The 24,422-nt window shown below is 38.8% G+C and overlaps 1 protein-coding gene across 1 annotated transcript in view; it reads right to left on the reverse strand.

Annotated features, from left to right (window-relative positions):
- Positions 1–395: 395 nt before the first annotated feature.
- The window catches only part of LOC124289475 (mucin-5AC-like), a 40,278-nt gene continuing 16,251 nt past the window's right edge, over positions 396–24,422 (reverse strand). The window contains exons 2-3 of the mRNA XM_046726098.1: positions 20,372–20,642; positions 396–3,244 (exon numbers count right to left, since the gene is read on the reverse strand). Coding sequence (XP_046582054.1) covers positions 795–3,244; positions 20,372–20,414 — 2,493 coding nt within the window. The 5' untranslated portion in view covers positions 20,415–20,642 and the 3' untranslated portion in view covers positions 396–794. The remainder of the gene's footprint in view (positions 3,245–20,371; positions 20,643–24,422) is intronic.

The following is a 24,422-nucleotide window of genomic DNA, read 5'->3' on the forward strand; positions in this document are numbered from 1 at the left end:
CGGTCTTTAATAATTGAGTCTGGACCAGAAAATCCAGTGATCAACAGCATGAGCATTGATCTACGCATTTGGGAACCAATGACATGTGTCAACCATGTCAGCAAACCTGACCAACAGATCCTGTTCGTCGGCTCTTAAGACAAGTATGGTTTACTGAAAATCAATTCTAACCTGGACCTTCATGTGTAAAGCCAGCATTAGAGGTTGGTAGTCTGCACCAGAGCCCCAACAAATATCACTTACGAATAGGAAATAGATATTCCCAAATGCTGGTTAAGATAACATTATTTCATTATATAATAGTTGAGTTTCACAAAGACTTGATGTATTTCACTAACAATACTGAAACCAATAAAAAAACCAATTACTTTAAATAATTCAATGATAAAATATTTCTGAATTTAGAAATCAAAAACTATTAAGACAGCATTTTGCAGTTGGTCCGCCTCCGGTGTGAATTTGGAAATTCATATATCCCTGTTGTTCAGTGTTCATTGTGAAAACTATGTACATGTGCTTTGTAATTGTAATAATAATGTAATTGACATAATGAATGTATTCAACTCTCCATCAGAATGAAGCGGATTTATAGCCACTGTTATCACACACATACAGTGCAACATACAGATACAGACATACACATTCATGTAAACAATGTCATACAAAATAAATTTGCCAGCAAATTACATGAATATTTGTTTACAATATGTTCACAATTCACTGATTATAACACAATGGTTGAAATCTCTGATTCCAACTCATTTCTAAAAATGATAGCAAAAATATGTTTGGATTTATTCTTTCTGGTCTCCTGTGAGATTCTCGTCGTCCACAAATATGGGATTGTTGGTGCCAATGGCGGTGCCACGGTCCGTGTTTTTCAACAGGTTCTCTGTTGCTGGATCTCCTTGATGAGAGGCCTCGTTACACACAGAACTGTTCCGCTTGGCCGCTCTGTCGGACACTCCGTTTGTCTGAGTCGTGTACCCAGTCACGCCTACAACTAAACCATCCTTGTTCTGCTTCATCCTCACATGAATATCATTGGAATGTACTCCATTACCATTCGTAACCTGGTGGCCACTGGTTTTGACAATCCTCTGTGAGCTGTTGTCCACATAGCCCTGCATTGTGACAGACTCCTCGTTATACACAGCCTTTGGACGTGGGATCCGTGTCAGAGTGAAGTCCTCAAGTTTCAGGTTCACGTGTGGCACCTCCAGGAGGTCGAAGGATTGGGCGTACTTCCTCTTCCAACACTCCTTCCCGCACAAGATGACACCAATAGTGATGAGAATACCACAGATACAGCAAGCTACAATGATCACGATAAGGTCGACCTTGTCCAAACTGGTATCGGGTGGTTCAATCGGGCTGAATGTGGATGCAGGGGGATCGATTTCAGTGACCTTCATCCCTGGTAATTTCAGCCACTGGTTGTTGATCATGATTGGAACATCAAACTGGCGTTGTCGGAACTGAGCGTAAAGCCTGTTGCGGAGAGCCAGGTAGGGCACCTGCATGAGACCCACATGAATGATCACAGAGCCACACTGTGGGTCATACAGCTTTATCTGCTTCTTTGTCACATTGAGGTTGATCACAAGCACGTTCTCCAGGGATCCCACAAACTCTGCCATGACTAAGGAATTGTTAAGGATTAAAAAGCAATCAACATCAAATGTCAGTTCAAAGTAACAGTCCTTGAGATAAGCACTGTGCGTTGTTGTTGCGACAGTGGTTGTTGCCGGCCTCCTGGATGTAGTGATGGAACTCGAGTGTATTGGTACACTGGATGTCACAGAAACAGTTTGGGAAGGCATCACAAATGTTGATGTTGTCTGATCAGACCATGGTGCAGTTGTTGAAGATGGAGCTACAGATTCATGAGTTACCGTCCATGATGTGCTGACAATATGTCTCTCAGTTGTCTCCCCTTCTGGACTTGACACAGAAAGGCCACTAGTGTACTCTTCAGACCGAGGGGTGAGCGAAGTAAGAAGGCCTGGTTGACTGGTAGCAGATGGTTCTACAGACAGGACTCCAGACACAGCTACTGATGTTGACACAGACTCTGATGTTGACACAGACTCTGACACGGACACAGACTCTGTGGTTGGAACAGTAAAGACAGACACAGATTCTTGTACAATCTGGGATGACTGTGTTTCAGATACACCACCAGCAACAGCAGATGATTCTGTCGCCATCACCAGCATTTCACTCACTCCTTCTGTTGCTAAAGACTGCACAAAGTTTGAAGAACCATCCAGATGCTGATCCTCTGTGGATAGGTACACAGGTGGTGTCACAACCTTGGAACTAGATGCCTGTATCACAGAACTGGTCGGTGACAGTAAGGGGATGGGCTGACTGGAGACATTGTCTGTTTGACTGGAAGCCTGAATCTGGGAGTCTGAATCACGATCCAAAAACCTACCCCAGCCCGATGACATGGCCAAAGTCACTGCTGACAGTCCTTGGCTACTCAGTATGCTTTGCTGTGTTTGAGACAAAACTGACGTCTGCTCTGGCATAGCAGACGGCATGACCCTGCTTAGTTGGGAGGATTGCAAGCTCTGAAACACAGACCTGGTCAGAATTGGCGTTAGTAATGGTGTCCCTTTTGGTGTAACATTGAGAGGACTTGAAGATGAGAGTAATTGAGAGCTAAACACATGATTTAAACGTTCTGGCTGAACAGTCGTTAACATCCGTTGAGTAAAAGAACTTAGCATGAGATGTTCTTCTGTTGAGGAAGGCCCTGTCTCAGTGACTTTGTCTATGACATGATGGGAGAGAGAAGACTGTGACACAATTGTCAATACATCCTGCAGCAACGGTGTTGAAGATGCAACACCACCAACAATAGATGTAACTGGAAAAACACTCACATGACTTGAATCATAACTCGTCTGTAACATTTCCGTCCTTTGAACAGATGATGAATATATCGATAATGAGTCATGACTGAAAAGTATATTTTCTTGTTTGTACATGTAATCAGAGGTCACCGAGTCAGATGCTGGTATCCCATAATCCTGTGGGGTCAGAGATGAGGTGAGCGCACCCCTCTCCCGAGGGCCGGATGTTTGAGATGCTGGCAGTGCTGATGTGCTGGCTACTAGTTGTGGATTAAAGGATCTGACGGCTTGATTGGTTAGGCTGCTGCTGTCCTCCAGAGTTGTCCGGGAGGTGTTAACGTTTACCGATGCTGACAGTATTTGCTCATTGGCTCGGCAAACTGCGCACAGAAAACAAACATCATAATCAGTTAACAGTATTTGCTATATCTTTACTGTTTTCTTTACCAAGCTTTTTCAAAAGAGAAACATGCTGACACAAATGTGACTTTCAGAGATGTTAGCTCGTGTCTCTCAGAAAAGCTCTTTAAAACTCATTGAAAAGAAACATGGTGACAGAAGTGACGATTTGCTTCCCATGATGCCTAGCATATATCATGGGAACACTATACACACTATACAAACTCAACATTTGAAAAAGGACAAAATAGTCGCATTTTAGCCAAGGGTGTGGTAAGCCAAACAACCACATGTTTGGCTTAAAAATGACTATTTGTTCTTTAACAAAATATTGAGTAGTACGATTGTCCAAGAAAAGATTTATTTTCATTTTCCTTCTTATTAACTGAAATGTGAAATACCGGGTAGTTAAGAATGTATTTTTGTTAGTATTCTGTATCCCATGTTCACAAATCAGATAAGATGGGTATCACATTGCTGAAGGTTTTGTTTTGGGTCTAATTCCCGGACTTCAGTTTGAGATTGACAAGAGGATTGTCATCCTAATGAAGCTGATGACGAGTCAAACAAAACATTAAACAGACAAAATAGCAAACCACTCCATAAGGTTCTCAAACAAAGGCTAAATGGATCCCGGCACCTGATGTGTGTTGGAGTCAGCAGTGGGTTGTACAGTATTGACTGGGCTACAATCATGTCCCAACAGACAGCTACAAACTGTGCAAAATACTTTCACTGATAAGGTTTTAACATTCACTCTCTTTACTTTACATCACAACCACCCTGGTTTAACCTACACTACTTCAGACATTGAGTGAGTGAGTGAGTGAGGTTTTATGCCACTTTTAGCCTTATTTAAGCAGTATCACGGCGGGGGAGACCAGAAATCGGCTTCATACATTATACCCTTGTGGGGAATCGGACTTGGGTCTTTGGCATGACGAGGAAATGCTTTAACCACTAGGCTACCCCACCACCCCTTTGGACTGATTTCTATCCCAAAGCTTTTCATCTAGAGATTGCATAAATAAGTATATAAATACATTACTTTGTTGTTTAACAGTGTACAAAACAATAAGATGGCAGGCTATTAATAATCCAACCTGGACCAGAAAACTGAGTGATTGATAATTTTATTAATGATCTATGCTATTGGGGTATGATGACATACAATAAACCAAGTCACAGGGCCTGAACACCTGATTGCTAGGGATCAGTTCTAATCTGGAATTCCCACAAATGTAACCAACATAAACACACCATTGTGAGTCTGTATAGATATCTGTTTCTGAAGTGTGACATGTATTGGCTGAGAACAGTGTAAAATATTGTTGAAAAACTGATCATTAAAGAGAGGAACATTTTGCAGTGACAGCAACATTTTGTATGACTGAGACATGTTTTCTGTGAAAGAAACCATTTTTAAACAAATTTTTTTTATCACTTTATTTCTTTATAATGGGTATAATTTATGCATTTGTGGTACATGTAAATATTATAAATCAAGGACATGGGTGGTAGATAATCCGTAGGCTATAAGAATACATTTGTTGTTGCAATTTATGTGAAGAGGTTATGGCAAGATGACCAAAAGGTGAAGAATTTACCATAGCTGCAGTGCGAAAAGGCAGCACATTTGTCAATTTCATAAAAGTTGTGTAGATAATGTTTTAATCCAGCAATCTGTGGATGCGAATTGGAACATCTCTTTGCATATATATAGTATTTTGTTGCGATGATAATAAGGTTTAGTACATCATTTCTTTTTTCTTTATATCCAAAGATGATATGTTTTGCATCCAGAGTTAATTTAGAGTTCCTGTAACTGACACATTGTTCCTGTAACTGACACATTGTTTCTGTAACTGACACATTGTTTCTGTAATTGACACATTGTTTCTGTAATTGACACATTGTTTCTATGAGTGAAATTTGTTCATGTCATATATCCTGGTTGCTTGGTTCCATACTGGCATTATTACACAATGGTTTGTCTGCTCCAAGACATATGAGGTGGGATTGATACAGGTCATCACTGTGTTCATTGTCAGGTCGTCCACACTCACTAACTCACATCAGACGTCAGCTGTACAGCTGTGTGATTAAATCTGTACTGTAATCTGATCAGATTACAGATTTTACATAAATATTTTACTGGCACAATCCCCACCCACCCGGGATATTTTATGGATCGCCTCAGTTGCTGTGTCATTTTTCATGATCACTCCGAATAGTTGCAAAATTGCTGCTGCTGAAGCAATATTTACTCACTCATTCATATTTCATGACCCCTCTTAATATCACCCAATCTTCCCGCCTAATAAACTACCAGTCCCTCAAAATAACATAATGAATGTACTAGTACTTACTTTAAGTCTGTCTTAAATTCTGTTTCATTACCAGCTGTTGAAACTAGTCATAAAGTTGAAACTAATCTGTGAGTGTGAGATGTGATTGCTTCTCCCCACTCAAAACACTGATCTCGTCTTCTCTTCCTCAAGGGGCGGTGGGGTAGCCTAGTGGTTAAAGCGTTGGCTCGTCACGCCGAAGACCCGGGTTCGAATCCCCACATGGGTACAATGTGTGAAGCCCATTTCTGGTGTTCCCCCGCCGTGATGTTGCTGGAATATTGCTAAAAGCGGCGTAAAACCAAACTCAGTCAGTCAGTCTCTTCCTCAAGGTGGGAAGATCACTGACCACAGTTGGTTCAACGTCATCCAAAACAGATACATTCTGTATTCTCCATTCAGACTTTAATAAATGCAAATTACACTTAAATGAATAATTTGAGAACTTTGTTTTGTAATTGCCAATATTAACAAACTTAATTCACTTCCCTGGTTAATTTTAAATAGAATTATGTCTTCAAATTTGTTCAGTATCACAAGACCCAGACAATAAGTCGTCTTCACTTCAATTTGACATTTTTAATTCAATGACATCTGACATATCTTGGACAATGCCACCATCACCAAATACCCACAATGCATTACACTTCATTTCAATTGAATTAATCCTGTATCAGTTGACAGAATGACTTTCAGAGGCCACAGCCTTCTAAAGTCTCGGCACTAAGACACTCACTGGAGAAGGGGAAGATGAGCGACAACGAGGATACATACAGCTTCACAGAAGGGGATTAATTGATCCTGCATCTTGAAACCGGGCAGCATCAACCATTGTGTTTGTTTCCCCCTCGGCTCTCATCACCTTGGAGAGAAACAAGTACCATCCCTCGTGTTTCAAGGCAGTGGAGACATAAAATCGCTAAAAGCGTTCGCTGAATAGAAGTCGAGAGGACTTCAATGACAGTTCAGTAGAAGCAGATGTAATCAATTTTAAATTTACAACTTTTTTGCAGGTGACAGATGAGATGTTTATTCCTTCACATTTTGCACAAATTGCAATGTAAATCCTGCTACAATCAAATCAACTGGTGTACGAGTAAAAGATTAAATATTGAAATCTTGAAAGTTCCGTAATGGCTGTTATGCCAACATATTGCTCCACCAAACTCATAAATTGCACCGTATTCATACCACTGTCCTGGGTGTTGTCTAATGCAAAATAAATGTTCTTTTTCTAGCTGTCAAAGATCCGTAATATTGATTTCATTTGCCAACATTGATCAATCAAAGCAAACATCAAAACGGTACCAGCTTTTATTAATCGCTTCCCAAAACGGCCATCTTAATGTAGTTTCTCTCCTCACTTATTGATTGGAGGCACACAAGCTGCACAATAAACTACCTTCCTAACAATTTTATAAAAGCAAACATCACATCACAGCTCACTACAACCTTTAAAGAAATGGGATAATGTCACACTCTGTATTTTCCCTAGCTAACATCTAAAGACATACTTTTTTGCGAACCAAAGTCTCTAATAAAACTCTTTAATTATAACACCAGCTCATGGCATGAATGTGTTTTTATAAAAGCTAACAGCACTGGAATAATTACACCCAATTCCGTCAATCATCTAAAGTCTTGTATTCGTTGGCGTGTAATAAACATTTTGTTCCAGAACAACCCTGCCTGATGTGTGGGAAAGGGAGATAACCTTTATCTCCTGAAAATGCAATTGATGTCACAAGTAATATTGATAAATGTTTAAAGCTGTTTGAAGACACAATTCTGAAAGTGTATTTTCAAATTCCCAATCGAGGAGAGATCTCCTAAAGGCATTAACATGTTTCTAGAGGCAGTTTTGGAGAAGTTCTGTATTCCGAAATGTCATGGCACCACGGACACGTACCGTCCACACTTTCAAATCAATATGGCAAACAAAACCTTAACTTTATTTATTTCTTATAAGATCTTTACAGGCTCATTTACTTAGACGCACGTTTGAGAAAATGATTGTGTCTCCATTCCATCACTGTTTAACATTTTCAATATTGATGCTGATCGATTGGGCTTCTGTCTGTAATGAGCTTTTTATATTTAAAGCATTAAAAAATCAAATTAGGGAAGTTAAATTGTCCGGGCAATTCTTGGTCACAATTTCAGATTTTGGGAAGGTATCATCTGACGATATTGGTTCCTGATGGTGACAAAATGTGATATTACCTTTAAAGATTTACATTTAAAGATATAGTCTATTGAAGTGGGGTGGTGGTGTAGCCTGATGGTTAAAGTGGCTGCTCGTCACGCTGAAAACCCGGGTTCGATTACCCACATGGATACAATGTGTGAAGCCCATTTCTGGTGTCCCCTGCCATGATATTGCTGGAATATTGGGCTTCACACATTGTACCTATGTAGGGGAATCGAAACCAGGTCTTCCCATTGACAAACAAACACTTTAACAACTTGGCTAACCCACTGCCCCAAAAGATCAAGGAAAATAATTGTCAATTAAATACAAGATTTCAGAAAATGAAACTAACAATTCAATGGTTCAGTGCTGCAAGATAAGTTCATGTTTGTAGTATCCAACAGGAATTTCCTCATTTCTTACCTGGGGTGAGTGAGTGAGTGAGTTTGGTTTTACGCCGCTTTTAGCAATATACCAGCAATATCACGGCAGGGGACACCAGAAATGAGCTTCACACAATGTACCCATGTGGGGAATCGAACCCGGGTCTTCGGCGTGATGAGCGAACGCTTTAACCACTAGGCTACCCCAACGCCCCATTTCTTACGTGGGACAGTGGAGTGGCGAAGTGGGTTAGGTGTGTTATCACTTAGCTGAAGATATGAGTTCAGTTCTACACCTTCACTACAACGCATCTGATGTCCATATTTGAGTCACTCATAACCAACTCAAATTAATATTACCTTTAATATCACACACAGCAATATTCGAGTCTTGAAAATAATTAAGTCTGAAACAGCCAAGTAAGTGACAGAAAGAAATCAGTACTTGTGTGATTGTACAAGTCTGGAGTATACACTGCAAGACCACTTACGCAGCAATGTGCATGCATGTGCGTGTGCGTTGTCCCGAGTAATGCATGTATTATAAAGCTACCCCACTGAGATACCAAGTCACAGTTTAATGTTGATATCCCACTCTGACATGGTATACTGACTCCAAGCCAAGCTGTTTTACTGCCAAGTGCAAGCTGGCTATAAACAAATACTACCATTAACATCTGTTTGTATGTCTGAGTCAGGGTATTGAAACACTGACTTTCTGATCTCTAGGCAGACTTTCTGATCTCTAGGCAGATGCGGTATCCACCACCGAGGATGTCCATCATCACCTGGGACCAGCATCTCTTCTAGCTGACCCTGACATTAACCTCACAGGCCAGGACATAGTCTGTCGTACAGACCCTGAAGCAAATATATCCAAGAAAGAACACACAAGTCTAGAAAATGTGGCAAGTCTAGATTTCCTCAGCTTCAGGAAATGAAGAAAGTCTCAGGGCTCCTTTTCATTATATTTTAAATTTTTTTACTATGAACTTTTTTCAGTAAAATATGTTCATTTCAGAGACTAGTTGTTAGTCTAGCCAGGACATTAACTGGGATTTCTCTTAAACTCACTCGTTCTCTCACTCACTCACTCTCTCACTCATGCCCTCACTCACTCACTCACTCAACTATACTAAACTCTTAAGTTCTACAGATTTCACTGACCTCAAACTAAAATCACAAAATATACTAAAACCATTTAAATTTATTTTTAGTTTTCTGACCTCTCCATCTTTGCAGGAAGACAATCCCAAAGACCCATCCTCTAATGTCATTCAAAGTTAAAGAAGCTATTATTATGCTAAATTATCTTAATATTAATTGGTCAAATCATTGTCTGTAGCATCATAAAGTTAAACTGCTTAATAACCAGTATTTTACACCTTCAGTTACATCACAGTCTTGGTCTTCAGATTTCTTTCTATAGTGATAATCCCACAAACTAGGGTGCTGGCATCCATGCTTTGTCCAAACATGCTCTCAACTTTCTAACTTAACTGAAGGTTGTAACATCACCAAATATACATGAACATCTTTCAATATGCATTTAATGGTGATATTCTTTTGACTGGTTAAATGTGACTTTGTTTCTTGCATGACTAAAACCCTCACTTATCTTGTTTAGTATTGTACTGCGCTGTTTTCCCACTGAGCAGGTCATGACAAACCACGCCTGGTGTTGGTTGAAACTTTTACAAGGCAAGTTCTCCCTCACTTACAGTTTCACATTTTCAAACGAAACAGTCAGGTCATGTCTTAACTGAAAGTTAATATTTATTTTCCACTAAACTCACAGTCCCAAACTTCTTCATACAAACAACAAAAATATTTAGCGACACCCTTATGTGTATTTTTATTTCAAACTACCAACACTTATTGGAAAGAGAATATCTTGAAAAACAGAAATACATAAATGTGCATCTGGTGGTTATTGAGGACAGATCAGCACATGGGGCACAGCTGACAAAATATATCCTCCACCTGAGTGAGTGAGTGAGTTTGAATAATGCTGTCCTGAGCTCTATTTCAGTTATAGTAAACTATGATTATGATGAACTCAAATGGACTATGAATTTTAGTTCATGATTACCGTAGTTTGTTATATGGATTTTGAATTAGACATTCAGCAATTGGCAGGGACCCCCAAAACAGTTCATTATAATTGGTTGGTTTGTTGTTTAACGCAGCACTCAGCAATATTCCAGCTATGATCAACAGCATGAGCATGCAATTGGGATACGATGACATGTGTCAACCATGTCAGTGAGCCAGACCACCTGATCCCATTAGTCACCTCTTACGACAAGCATGGGTTGCTGAAGATCAATTCTAACCCAGATCTTCACGAGTTCATTATAAGCGTGTTAGTTATAAGCATAGTTTACTGTATGTCATATAGTACAGATAATTAACACACCAAGGACACTAACTGGCAACAATTTGGTAATTTGACCATTAATTAAGAACAATTTTCAATTAATGTTAATCGGAATTCGCTATTTAAAGATAGCTGATACTAACATGAGCCACCAGCTACAAGCTTCACATGAACCTGTTCCACCCCCACACCACCGTCCTCGTGTCGTTGGTAGTCAATACGTTGTTTATATCCAACCATCATATACACCAGAGACAGGTGTCATGTTAACAATAACATTGTCCTATTTCTGATTACACCTACACATGCTGAATGAGGGAACTGCACTTACTGTGGGAATATCAACAGGAAGAAATGTCTATTTTATTTGTCTTGTTAGCTTGTGTCTTAGAGTTTTCACATCTAAAAATTATTATGTTCTTCCTGAGTAAAACATACCAGTAAATAATTACTACCAGTCATCATCATCATCATCATCATCATCATCATCATCATAAGTGGCAGAAGTGGTTTGATGATGTCATCATAATAATATGTATTGTTTTTAGCAATTTTCTGTATCATAAATACTGTTAATTATAGAGTGAGTGAGTATTTTTACTCTGCTTTTAGCAATCTAACGGCTGGAGACACCAGATATGGTCTTCACACACTGTACAGACATGAGAACGTCAAACCACAAACAAAATGCTGAAAATTTAGCCAGCGGTCTTGGGGGTCTATTATTGCAGATTCACATCCATCTCAGAAAGGTTCAAAATGAAACAAAAAACCCGGAAATCTGTGGATCTGTGGAAAATTCTCATGTCTGATTTTCCCATTAGGGGAATCAAACCCAGGTCTTGGGCATGGCGAGTGAACGCTTTACCATTAGGCCACCCCACCACCTTACTGTTAATTATAACAACAATAGCATTTTACAATAGTTTATATATAATAAGTGTCTCAAAACCTATAATTTAAATTTGTTGACCAGCATTAAAAATAATTTAAAAGTTAAAAATCAAAAGCATATAAAATATTTGTCTTAAAAACAGAACCATTAAAATATTGACAATCTCTAAATTCCAGTAACGAGCCATCCATAGCTTTGTTCCTGTCAACAACAATTCTACATCGACTTGGATAAATTACACTCCATGAAAACTGTTATACTTGCTCCTGGCAACAAAGGAATAAACGGTTCTATATTCCTAAAGTAATTATCACTTGCTTGTTCAACACACCTGAATACACCTGCCAGGTGTGCCTATATATACCATTAAGATAATACACTGTGTTTATCGTGGCCCCTGATTGTGTTTAGAGTGAAGCCAGCACACCCTGCTATTAAATAGAACATATTTATTCCATGATGTTGACCAATACACTTGGTTACCTTCCTAGAAGAAAATGAAATGGAGGTCAGACTTACGTCAGTAAATTATATACCTGTCAAGATTGAGAATAATTATTTAAATTATCAATGAAACATATGACAGAGGTTGCATAAATCCTGCAGCAACTGAACTGACAGGTAAAAAGACAGGTAAAACATGCAAATGTTATAAATGACAAAACCCGTGAAGATCCAGTATAACAGGTCAAACTTTTCCCAGAGGAAACTTTGGCCTAGGACAAACTTTCCCATGGGTAAAAATATCCTTGGACAAAACTTCCACATGGAAAGTTTGGCTTAGGCCAGATTCTCCCCAGAGAAAGTTTAGACTGGGGAAGAAATGGCCTACTACACCGGGTTAGAATTGGTCTTCAGCAACCCATGCTTGTTGTAAGAGGCGACTAACGGGATCGGGCGGTCAGGCTCACCGACTTGGTTGACACATGTCATCATATCCCAATTACGTAGAATGACGCTCATGATGTTTATCACTGGATTGTCTGGTCCAGATATGATTATTTATAGACCGCCGCCATATAGCTGGAATATTGCTGAGTGCAGCATAAAACTAAACTCATTCACTCACTCACTAACTCAGTATAAATTGAAATCATGATAAAAATCTTTATCAAACTGTCACTAAACATGGCAGATGAAAGGTTCATAACACAAATATAATATCTGAATCACGTACACTTGCATAAATAATGTACCCACCATTAAACATTCTTTTTTATACACTTTTTTCCACCAGCATTATAGCCGAGCTTTCACCACTCTTAATACTGATAAAATAACACAAATATTTATTTTTAATAAAATAGTATCCTGGTGTAAGACAAAACAAAAACCAAGTACAAAGACTTCATGAAAATAGGCTGACTGACTGAGTTTGGCTTTACGCCGCTTTTAGCAATATTCCAGCAACATCACGGCAGGGGACACCAGAAATGGGCTTCACACGTTGTACCCATGTGGGGAATCGAACCCGGGGCTTCGGCGTGACGAGCCAACGCTTTTACCACTAGACTACCCCACCGCCCCCATGATAATAGGATTTCCAAGGCTTTAAGTGCAGCTTGAACACCCAGAAACCAATACACTCACTGTGTAACAGAACCAGGAACCCGCAGGACACAAATGACACTTTGTCCAAATAAGAATAAAAATTTCCCAATAACCATATTATCTAAACCAATATTTTATTTGAAAAAGCTGACATACATTATTGCTTCAACTTTCTTACATGCTGAAAAAAATCATAATTTCCAGCAGTTAGACGAAGCAATTGACTGAATTAATTTATTAGCCCTTCATTACAGAGAAGCGTCACTATCTGTCTGTGATGTTTGTACTTGTGATTAAGTCCACACTAGATATTGCCCCAATTGGACAACACAAACATAAGGATAGAGGCATGTTGGCACAAATAATCTCCAGGCCATCCACATCTCTGAAGAGCAAACATCTCTAACTGCAACACTGTAACGTTGTGATATACAGAAGGAGGCACCATGTCCATGTCGGCATGCCCCAGCCCACAGCTGTTGGGGGGCCTTGTGGGGAGGGGGTCCGATGTAAGGATATTCTGACACAGTATCTTAAATATGTAGGCATCCCTGATCTCCCATAAAAGGACTGTTTCTTGATATATATGATCCTAAAAGGACTTTCTTGATATATATGATCCTAAAAGAACTGTTGCCTGATATATATGATCCTTAATGGACTGTTTCCTCATATATATGATCTTAAAGGACTGTTGCCTGATATATATGATCCTAAAAGGACTGTTTCTTGATATATATGATCCTAAAAGGACTTTCTTGATATATATGATCCTAAAAGGACTTTCTTGATATATATGATCCTAAAAGGACTGTTTCCTCATATATATGATCCTAAAAGGACTTTTTCCTCATATATATGATCCTAAAACGACTTTCTTGATATATGTGATCCTAAAAGGACTGTTTCTTGATATATATGATCCTAAAAGGACTTTCTTGATATATATGATCCTAAAAGGACTATTTCCTCATATATATGATCCTAAAAGGACGTTCTTGATATATATGATCCTAAAAGGACTATTTCCTCCTATATATGATCGTAAAACTACTTTTTTTATATATATGATCCTAAAAGGACTATTTCCTCATATATATGATCCTAAAAGGACTTTCTTGATATATATGATCCTAAAAGGACTATTTCCTCCTATATATGATCCTAAAATGACTTTCTTGATTTATATGATCCTAAAAGGACTATTTCCTCCTATATATGATCCTAAAAGGACTTTCTTGATATATATGATCCTAAAAGGAGTATTTCCTCATATACATGATCCTAAAAGGACTTTCTTGATATATATGATCCTAAAAGGAGTATTTCCTCATATACATGATCCTAAAACGACTTTCTTGATATATATGATCCTAAAAGAACTTTCTTGATATACATTATCCATAAAGGACTGTTGCCTGATATATACTCATGCCAATAATGGTTGTCACCCCCTTCAATTTTTTTAACTGGAGAGGGGGTGTGGGGTGTGGGTGTGAGGTGTGTGTGGGGTTGCGGTGGGGAGGGGTGACAACCATTATTGGCATGAGTATATATATATGATCCATAGAGGACTATTTGCTTAAAAGGATCTGATCCATAAAGAACTGTTGCCTGATATATATGATCCATAATGGACTGTTGCCTGATATAGATGATCCATAATGGACTGTTGCCTGATATATATGATCCGTAATGGACTGTTGCCTGATGTATATGATCCATAAAGAACTGTTGCCTGATATATATGATCCATAATGGACTGTTGCCTGATATATATGATCCATAATGGACTGTTGCCTGATATATATGATCCATAATGGACTGTTGCCTGATATATATGATCCATAAAGAACTGTTGCCTGATATATATGATCCATAATGGACTGTTGTCTGATATATATGATCCATAAAGAACTGTTGCCTGATATATGATCCATAATGGACTGTTGCCTGATATATATGATTCATAAAGAACTGTTGCCTGATACATATGATCCATAATGGACTGTTGCCTGATATATATGATCCATAATGGACTGTTGCCTGATATATATGATCCATAATGGACTGTTGCCTGATATATATGATCCATAAAGAAGTGTTGACTGATATATATGATCCATAATGGACTGTTGCCTGATATATATGATCCATAATGGACTGTTGCCTGATCCATATATATGATCCATAATGATGGACTGTTGCCTGATATATATGATCCATAATGGACTGTTGCCTGATATATCTGATCCATAATGGACTGTTGCCTGATATATATGATCCATAATGGACTGTTGCCTGATATATATGATCCATAATGGACTGTTGCCTGATATATATGATCCATAAAGAACTGTTGCCTGATATATATGATCCATAATGGACTGTTGCCTGATATATATGATCCATAATGGACTGTTGCCTGATATATATGATCCATAATATGTTGCCTGATATATCCATATGGAATGGATATATGTTGCCTGGATGTTATATGATATATATGATCCATAATGGACTGTTGCCTGATATATATGATCCATAATGGACTGTTGCCTGATATATATGATCCATAATGGACTGTTGCCTGATATATATGATCCATAATGGACTGTTGCCTGATATATATGATCCATAATGGACTGTTGCCTGATATATATATATGATCTGATATATGATCCATAATGGACTGTTGCCTGATATATATGATCCATAATGATCCATAATGGACTGTTGCCTGATATATATGATCCATAATGGACTGTTGCCTGATATATTGATCCATAATGATATATATGATCCATAACTGATATATATGATCCATAATGTTGCCTGATATATATGATCCTGATATAAAGAACTGTTGCCTGATATATATGATATATGGACTGATCCTGATATATGATCCATAAAGAACTGTTGCCTGATATATATGATCCATAATGGACTGTTGCCTGATATATATGATCCATAATGGACTGTTGCCTGATATATATGATCCATAATGGACTGTTGCCTGATATATATGATCCATAATGGACTGTTGCCTGATATATATGATCCATAATGGACTGTTGCCTGATATATATGATCCATAATGGACTGTTGCCTGATATATATGATCCATAATGGACTGTTGCCTGATATATATGATCCATAATGGACTGTTGCCTGATATATATGATCCATAATGGACTGTTGCCTGATATATATGATCCATAATGGACTGTTGCCTGATATATATGATCCATAATGGACTGTTGCCTGATATATATGATCCATAATGGACTGTTGCCTGATATATATGATCCATAATGGACTGTTGCCTGATATATATGATCCATAGTGGACTGTTGCCTGATATATATGATCCATAATGGACTGTTGCCTGATATATATGATCCATGAATAATCCTGTTACCTGACAAATGTGAATCATTAAAGGGCTGTTTCCTGATATATATGAATCATTCTTCCAGTTTGCATGGTTACAAGCATCGCAAGGGTCAATAACACAATACCTCACTTAATACCAAAACAATATGATGCTTGTAAATACTTCACATCTATGCCTGTCATGCTACTTGATAATGTTTCAGTTTCAATCCAACATCTTTGTACTTGTTTGTTAAATAGATTGTAAGTAAGTCACAATTTGTTTTGTATTTGTCAAATAGCGATGTGTTCAGTATAGTGCTATCAGTGTATAAAATAGTTTTGAAATGTGGCCTGTCCAGGGACTGGCTGTCCAAAAAAGTGACCAGTCCTGAACAAACACAGCCAATCCCAAAAACTAAAACTCTTCATTGAAACCAAGTTAAGTTTATTTTTTTCGAATATTTCCCCCGACCAAAGGACTGCCTTACTTCTTTAATAGACCGTCCTTCACAAAATTAGACCGTCAAGGACGGTGGGACAGGCTATATTTAATACACTGGCGCTAATATACATCTCAGAGTGTCCCTTTAAGGAAACAGTTTCCTGTTTAACAGTGAGGATATTGGTCCACATGAACAAAGCTTTATAACATTGACATTTCAAAAACTTCAATCTATTTCTTCAGTTGTTGCAAATTCAGTCAACACAGATTGTTCTCAGTTCAATTTCTCTTAGGCTAACATTCAATCTGAGAAATAGTGTTTTTACTTAAAATGTAGATCTACAAAATATAATCCAGGATAATGTTTAACAGAGGCAATTTAGACTTGCCAAATCATTATAGCCTTGAGTTGGAATCCTATTTTAGACAATAGATCTGTACCCAGTCACTGAAATGTTTCAGGTAGAAACACTTGGCACTTAGCCACAAATCAAGACAATATATCTTCTTCTGTAATTCTAATATAACATCTGGCTAGCATACATATTATTGTTAATATTCTGATATATAAATAGCTTTGACATTTATCCCCATAAATATTCTAATATATCATATATCGTATGGCATGTAACATATGGCTATGATATATCATCCTCTCAAATTCTGATATAAGATATGCTATGATATACCATCCTCACAACTTCTTATATAAGATATGGCTATGATATATCATCCTCACAAATTCTTATATAAGATATGGCTATGATATACCATCCTCACAACTTCTTATATAAGATATGGCTATGATATATCATCCTCACAACTTTTTATATAAGATATGGCTATGATATACCATCCTCACAAATTCTTATATAAGAAATGGCTATGATATACCATCCTCACAAATTCTTATATAAGATATGGCTATGATATACCATCCTCATGAATTCTTATATAAGATATGGTATGATATACCATCCTCACAAATTCTTATATAAGATATGCTATGATATACCATCCTCACAAATTCTGATATAAGAACTTGATGTCTTGGTAAATGTACAGTGTAGTCCACAAGATTGAATGGGTGACAATTACAATGTAGAACTTGATGTCTTGGTAAATGTACAGTGTAGTATACAAGATTCAATGGGTGACAATTACAATGTAGAACTTGATGTCTTGGTAAATGTACAGTGTAGTCCACAAGATTGAATGGGTGACAATTACAATGTAGAACTTGATGTCTTGGTAAATGTACAGTGTAGTCCACAAGATTGAATGGGTGACAATTACAATGTAGAACTTGATGTCTTGGTAAATGTACAGTGTAGTATACAAGATTGAATGGGTGACAATTACAATGTAGAACTTGATGTCTTGGTAAATGTACAGTGTAGTCCACAAGATTGAATGGGTGACAATTACAATGTAGAACTTGATGTCTTGGTCAATGTACAGTGTAGTCCACAAGATTGAATGGGTGACAATTACAATGTAGAACTTGATGTCTTGGTAAATGTACAGTGTAGTTCTCAAGATTGAATGGGTGAAAATTACAATGTAGAACTTGATGTCTTGGTAAATGTACAGTGTAGTTCTCAAGATTGAATGGGTGAAAATTACAATGTAGAACTTGATGTCTTGGTAAATGTACAATGCAGTATACAAGAAACCTTAGAACTTGATAAGAAAATAATAAGAAAAGCTCAAATACATGAATGTCAGAAACTGTCACAAATGTTTAAATGTATTCACTCGATTACATCAGGATTTCTCAAAGAAAGTTGGTTCTGCTCAAAATTTGATGTATTGTTTTAGGAGACAAAATTTGAAGTTTGATTGCTCAAAACATCAGGCATATATTTCCTTGCTGACATTCATCATTCTCCCTGACTAAAACATAGACACATATAAAGAATATCTGGCAGACAACTACGTACATATCAAGACTATCTGGCAGACAACTATGTACATATCAAGACTACCTGGCTGAAAATGGTCTCATTGTCACTGTACGCATGTACATATATACATGTGTCTGACATTTTCACTGAATATGACAGGTTATATTTTCAGAGGTTAAATGACTGCATATACACATGATACAAGTGTAACTATTCTATCCTTTGTAAGATGAAGAAACAGGTACAGTGCTTCCTTCAATATACTTGATCCTGTGAGAGAGTGGTGTGTTTTTATGCAGCTTGTGGAATGTTCAAATAATATATTGCAGCAGGATACTAGAGACGGACTTCACACTTTATGGACCAAACCAACCTACACATGACAAAAAGGCCCTTTAACTAAGATACTTTGAGCCAAACAAACTTAATCATCTGCCAAGAGCTACAGCCTGCTATTCACTACAGATAGTGTATTAAACGCCATTTTTGACCGTTATTTGGTAGCATATTTCTTAAACAGAAAATATCCATAGGGTTAAAAATAAGAAATCCCAATTTTTTCTTGAAATGTGTTCTGAAATTGATCAGACGTAACCTACATTTCACATAATCCAGACTGAAATACCTCAGATTTCTTTCATGTGGACCAGACTTAAAAAAGTGACAAAAACCTTTTTGCAAATCTGGAATTTTAGAGAAATGTTTCAAACGCACGATCAAATGTTTGTAGTCATAATCGTGAAGTTCATTGAATCTTATTTCAAACTGTTACAACATAAAGTGTATACTGGCGATGTGAAGAAAGCACAATGTTGTAGGTATGCGTTGTCGCTAAACAGGAAATTGTAGCCATGTTCGATTGTACAGGGGACCACCGTCCAACAATGGCCCATTATGACGACAGAGTTGGGGAGTACATGTCACACAAGGTGACAAAATGCACGGTGGAGCAAACACCAGCAGTGATTTTCTATACAAGCCAGTGTTTAACAATGCTTGTAATTCCTCTTGTGGTAAATATTATCTTAGATTGTGTTTTCTTTCTTTATGTTATATCCTTACAATCCAGCGAAGAAAACATTTAAATCTGAATAGCTTGTTGTCAGAGACATTGAATAGTTTCACTTTTTTACCTCTCAGAATATTTTTTTCTGTGTTTAGTTGTCAATAGTAAAAACAGGAACGCGAGTCAGATATTTCCATATGTCAGAGTCCTGACGGTGATTTACAACTTGTGTAACGGACAAGTGAATAATACATATTCATGTACATACATTACCAATTCTAAAATCAGATCACCATGTTTCTTTAAACAATATTTGAAATAATGAACTGTCAATTTCATCGCCAGTACTTTCCAAAAGATGGGAATTATAACAATATGTATGTAATTAGTGCTTTCTTTTCACAAAACAATTAAGTATTGGATTTGATACAAGAAAACAAAAAAAATATTTGCTACCTAGGGAAAACATACAATAGTATATGTACAATTATTTGAAAGATTCACATTTAAATTTAAAATGGAATATGAATATCCAGGATATTATCACTAAAAGAAAGAGACAAATATTTAAGACAAATACTGAAGTGAACGTGACATTGTTGAAAAATAAAATGTCCGGGTTACCTGCCAACAGCAACAGACACATAATTCCCGTGTAGACAGCCATGTCTAATCCTGTCTATTGGTCTACTGTTGTCCACAGCTGTCTGTCAGCGATGTACGCACACGTTCCTCGCGACCCCTACAGTAGCAGCACGACTGTCACTCAGCAGCAGCAGCGTCCCACTCCTTCACATCCACACACGGTATCCCTCCTGCCTCCACTACAACGCTGTTCCGAGCAACTTCAACCTTTGCTGATGATCCTGCCAGGCTTACATCCAGAGTTAATTACCTGGAAGGGAAACACAGGCCAAGTGTAAAAACCAGTTTGTGACCACCCAGCGAAGACCAAGGACTACACTGTGGGTACATCCACTGACCACAGAGTTGAGAAATTGGCTCTCTGACACTGCTCAGCTGCTATTTGCAGCCCCGCGAAAGAAGTGGCCAAAGACTGAGAAAAACAAACATCGTGATTCTATGGATGCTGTGAGAGCAGACGACAAATAGTTAGAGACCAATGGTGGAACGGCAAACGTCAATATTGTGGGACAAAGTCACAGGGGTGTACGAGGAAGGAGGGAGAGTCGTTACAGACGTCAGTGGGGGTAGGGACAGGTGACAATACAGAAAGGGGAAAGGGAGAGTTGTTACAGAACTTGGTGATATTCTGGAAAGGTGGTAATAGCTGGTGTGTTTACAGTGTACAGGTGGTTGTAGCTAGAGGGTTTACAGCGTACAGGTGGTTGTATATAGTGGGTCTACAGTGTACAGGTGGTTGTATATAGTGGGTCTACAGTGTACAGGTGGTTGTAGCTAGAGCGAGCGTCTACAGTGTACAGGTGGTTGTATATAGTGGGTCTACAGTGTACAGGTGGTTGTAGCTAGTGGGTCTACTAGTGGGTCTACTACAGTGTACAGGTGGTTGTAGCTAGTGGGTCTACAGTGTACAGGTGGTTGTAGCTAGTGGGTCTACAGTGTACAGGTGGTTGTAGCTAGTGGGTCTACAGTGTACAGGTGGTTGTCTATAGTGGGTCTACAGTGTACAGGTGGTTGTAGATAGTGGGTCTACAGTGTACAGATAGTGGTCTTGTAGTTTAGTAGCTACAGGGTACAGGTGGTTGTACAGGTGGTGGGTCTACAGTGTACAGGTGGTTGTAGATAGTGGGTCTACAGTGTACAGGTGGTTGTAGATAGTGGTCTACAGTGTACAGTTGTACAGGTGGGTTGTATATAGTGGGTCTACAGTGTACAGGTGGTTGTATATAGTGGGTCTACAGTGTACAGGTGGTTGTAGATAGTGGGTCTACAGTGTACAGGTGGTTGTAGCTAGTGGGTCTACAGTGTACAGGTGGTTGTAGATAGTGGGTCTACAGTGTACAGGTGGTTGTAGATAGTGGGTCTACAGTGTACAGGTGGTTGTAGATAGTGGGTCTACAGTGTACAGGTGGTTGTATATAGTGGGTCTACAGTGTACAGGTGGTTGTAGATAGGGGTTGTACAGGTGGTTGTAGATGGGTCTACAGTGTACAGGTGGTGGTTGTAGATAGAGGGTCTACAGTGTACAGGTGGTTGTATCTAGTGGGTCTACAGTGTACAGGTGGTTGTAGATAGGGGTCTACAGTGTACAGGTGGTTGTAGATAGGGGTCTACAGTGTACAGGTGGTTGTAGATAGTGGGTCTACAGTGTACAGGTGGTTGTAGATAGTGGGTCTACAGTGTACAGGTGGTTGTAGATAGGGGGTCTACAGTGTACAGGTGGTTGTAGATAGAGGGGTCTACAGTGTACAGGTGGTACAGGTGGTTTGTAGATAGGGGGTCTACAGTGTACAGGTGGTTGTAGCTAGTGGGTCTACAGTGTACAGGTGGTTGTAGATAGTGGGTCTACAGTGTACAGTGTACAGGTGGGTCTACAGTACAGGTGTACAGGTGGTTGTAGATAGTGGGTCTACAGTGTACAGGTGGTTGTAGATAGAGGGTCTACAGTGTACAGGTGGTTGTATATAGTGTGGGTCTACAGTGTACAGGTGGTTGTCTACAGTGTATAGATAGTGGGTCTACAGTGTACAGGTGGTTGTAGCTAGTGGGTCTACAGTGTACAGGTGGTTGTAGATAGTGGGTCTACAGTGTACAGGTGGTTGTAGATAGTGGGTCTACAGTGTACAGGTGGTTGTAGATAGTGGGTCTACAGTGTACAGGTGGTTGTAGTACATAGTAGATAGGGTCTACAGTGTACAGTGTACAGGTACAGGTGGTTGTAGATAGGGGTCTACAGTGTACAGTGGTACAGGTGTGTACAGGTGGTTGTAGATAGGGGGTCTACAGTGTACAGGTGGTTGTAGATAGTGGGTCTACAGTGTACAGGTGGTTGTAGATAGTGGGTCTACAGTGTACAGGTGGTTGTAGATAGTGGGTCTACAGTGTACAGGTGGTTGTAGATAGTGGGTCTACAGTGTACAGGTGGTTGTAGATAGAGGGTCTACAGTGTACAGGTGGTTGTATATAGTGGGTCTACAGTGTAGAGGTGGTTGTATATAGTGGGTCTACAGTGTACAGGTGGTTGTAGCTAGTGGGTCTACAGTGTACAGGTGGTTGTATATAGTGGGTCTACAGTGTACAGGTGGTTGTAGCTAGTGGGTCTACAGTGTACAGGTGGTTGTAGCTAGTGGGTCTACAGTGTACAGGTGGTTGTTGCTAGAGGGTCTACAGTGTACAGGTGGTTGTAGCAATAAGTTTGATAGGAAAGGGGCACGAGGGGTGGGGTAAGATCCATGGGCCGTGTCACGATATTGCTTGCATATCCACATCAGCATATATTGATTAGTTAGATGGATTGATTCTGATGTTCAATTCCCTTCCCACTGACCCTGCACACTTCCAATATGTCCCTAAACAGCATTACATTCCCAGACTAATGACAAGATGTTAGTTGTAGTGATGACTGCCTGTTTCATGCTGGAGGCACTTCTACATGGATCAGTCAGGGCTACAATCACGGGGTTGAATGGTGCTCAAGGCCTATTTATATACCACAAAATGTATCTCAATATTGATGGGCTTCACATGAAAATCAGTTAGAACTGTCAGGACTTGGTAAGTTTGTGGTGAAGAAGTGTGTGTCATGTAACGAACCCACACAAACCACACGACAACCGGTCATGATGCAGCGAGTCCACCCCTGCTGACGTGTTTACAGAAGTGCTAGTTATTGCAGGGATTAGATAGACAGGCGTTGTCAGATGCCATGGATACACATGCAAGCACTAATGCCACATCTCAAGGGCATATCAATTCGTCAACAATTCAATTGAAATAAAACACTGACTTCATTGTGTTTCATGTTGACTTCACTATGTTTAATGTAGCTAAATTGTAATGCACAGTTAAAATGGGGTCAATGTTCTGTGCTTCAATGTAACGAAACCAACAACACGGGTATTACTAATGAAGTGTGACGATGAAGCCTCAAACTGAGGGACCATTCATAATTTATGGCTAGGGGGGTGATGATGATTTTAAGGGGGGTCACCCATTTTGTTCTGGGAAGGTTGGAGTGGTCTGTTTTGTACGCATGCACTTGGGGGGCTCAGCAATTTTGTACATATAAATATTTTTAAAATTTTGCTTAAAAATTATGGGAATGGGAGGGAGGTCATTGATTTTGTACATGACATGCATTTGAGGGAGGGGGGGGGGGGCACTTACTTTGTACATAAATTTTAGGGGGATCATTCACATTGTATATGCTTCTCCATAAAAATCATCATCACCTCCCCAAGCCATAAATTATGAGTATTCCCTTAATGCTGCAATTCAAAGTACAGCATACATGACGACATCATACATTCCATGAATAGAAAGTGACCAACATCCCAGCTGATGTGAGGCAGTCCTTCACTACTGGGGTGTAGTACTGTGTTAGTCGGCCAGGCAAACCAGGGGTCGATAACAACAGCTAGTACATATCCTGGCAAAGTTGCTAGAGAAGGATATTCAGTGAAGCAAGCAACAATTTTCTACAGTTTGCAAGTGTGGAAATACAGATGTATTCTGTCCAGAATCCAGACAATAT

The sequence above is a fragment of the Haliotis rubra genome, unplaced genomic scaffold (genome assembly GCF_003918875.1).
Source record: "Haliotis rubra isolate DU_JTF1 unplaced genomic scaffold, ASM391887v1 Scf442, whole genome shotgun sequence".
Classification (NCBI taxonomy): domain Eukaryota; kingdom Metazoa; phylum Mollusca; class Gastropoda; order Lepetellida; family Haliotidae; genus Haliotis; species Haliotis rubra.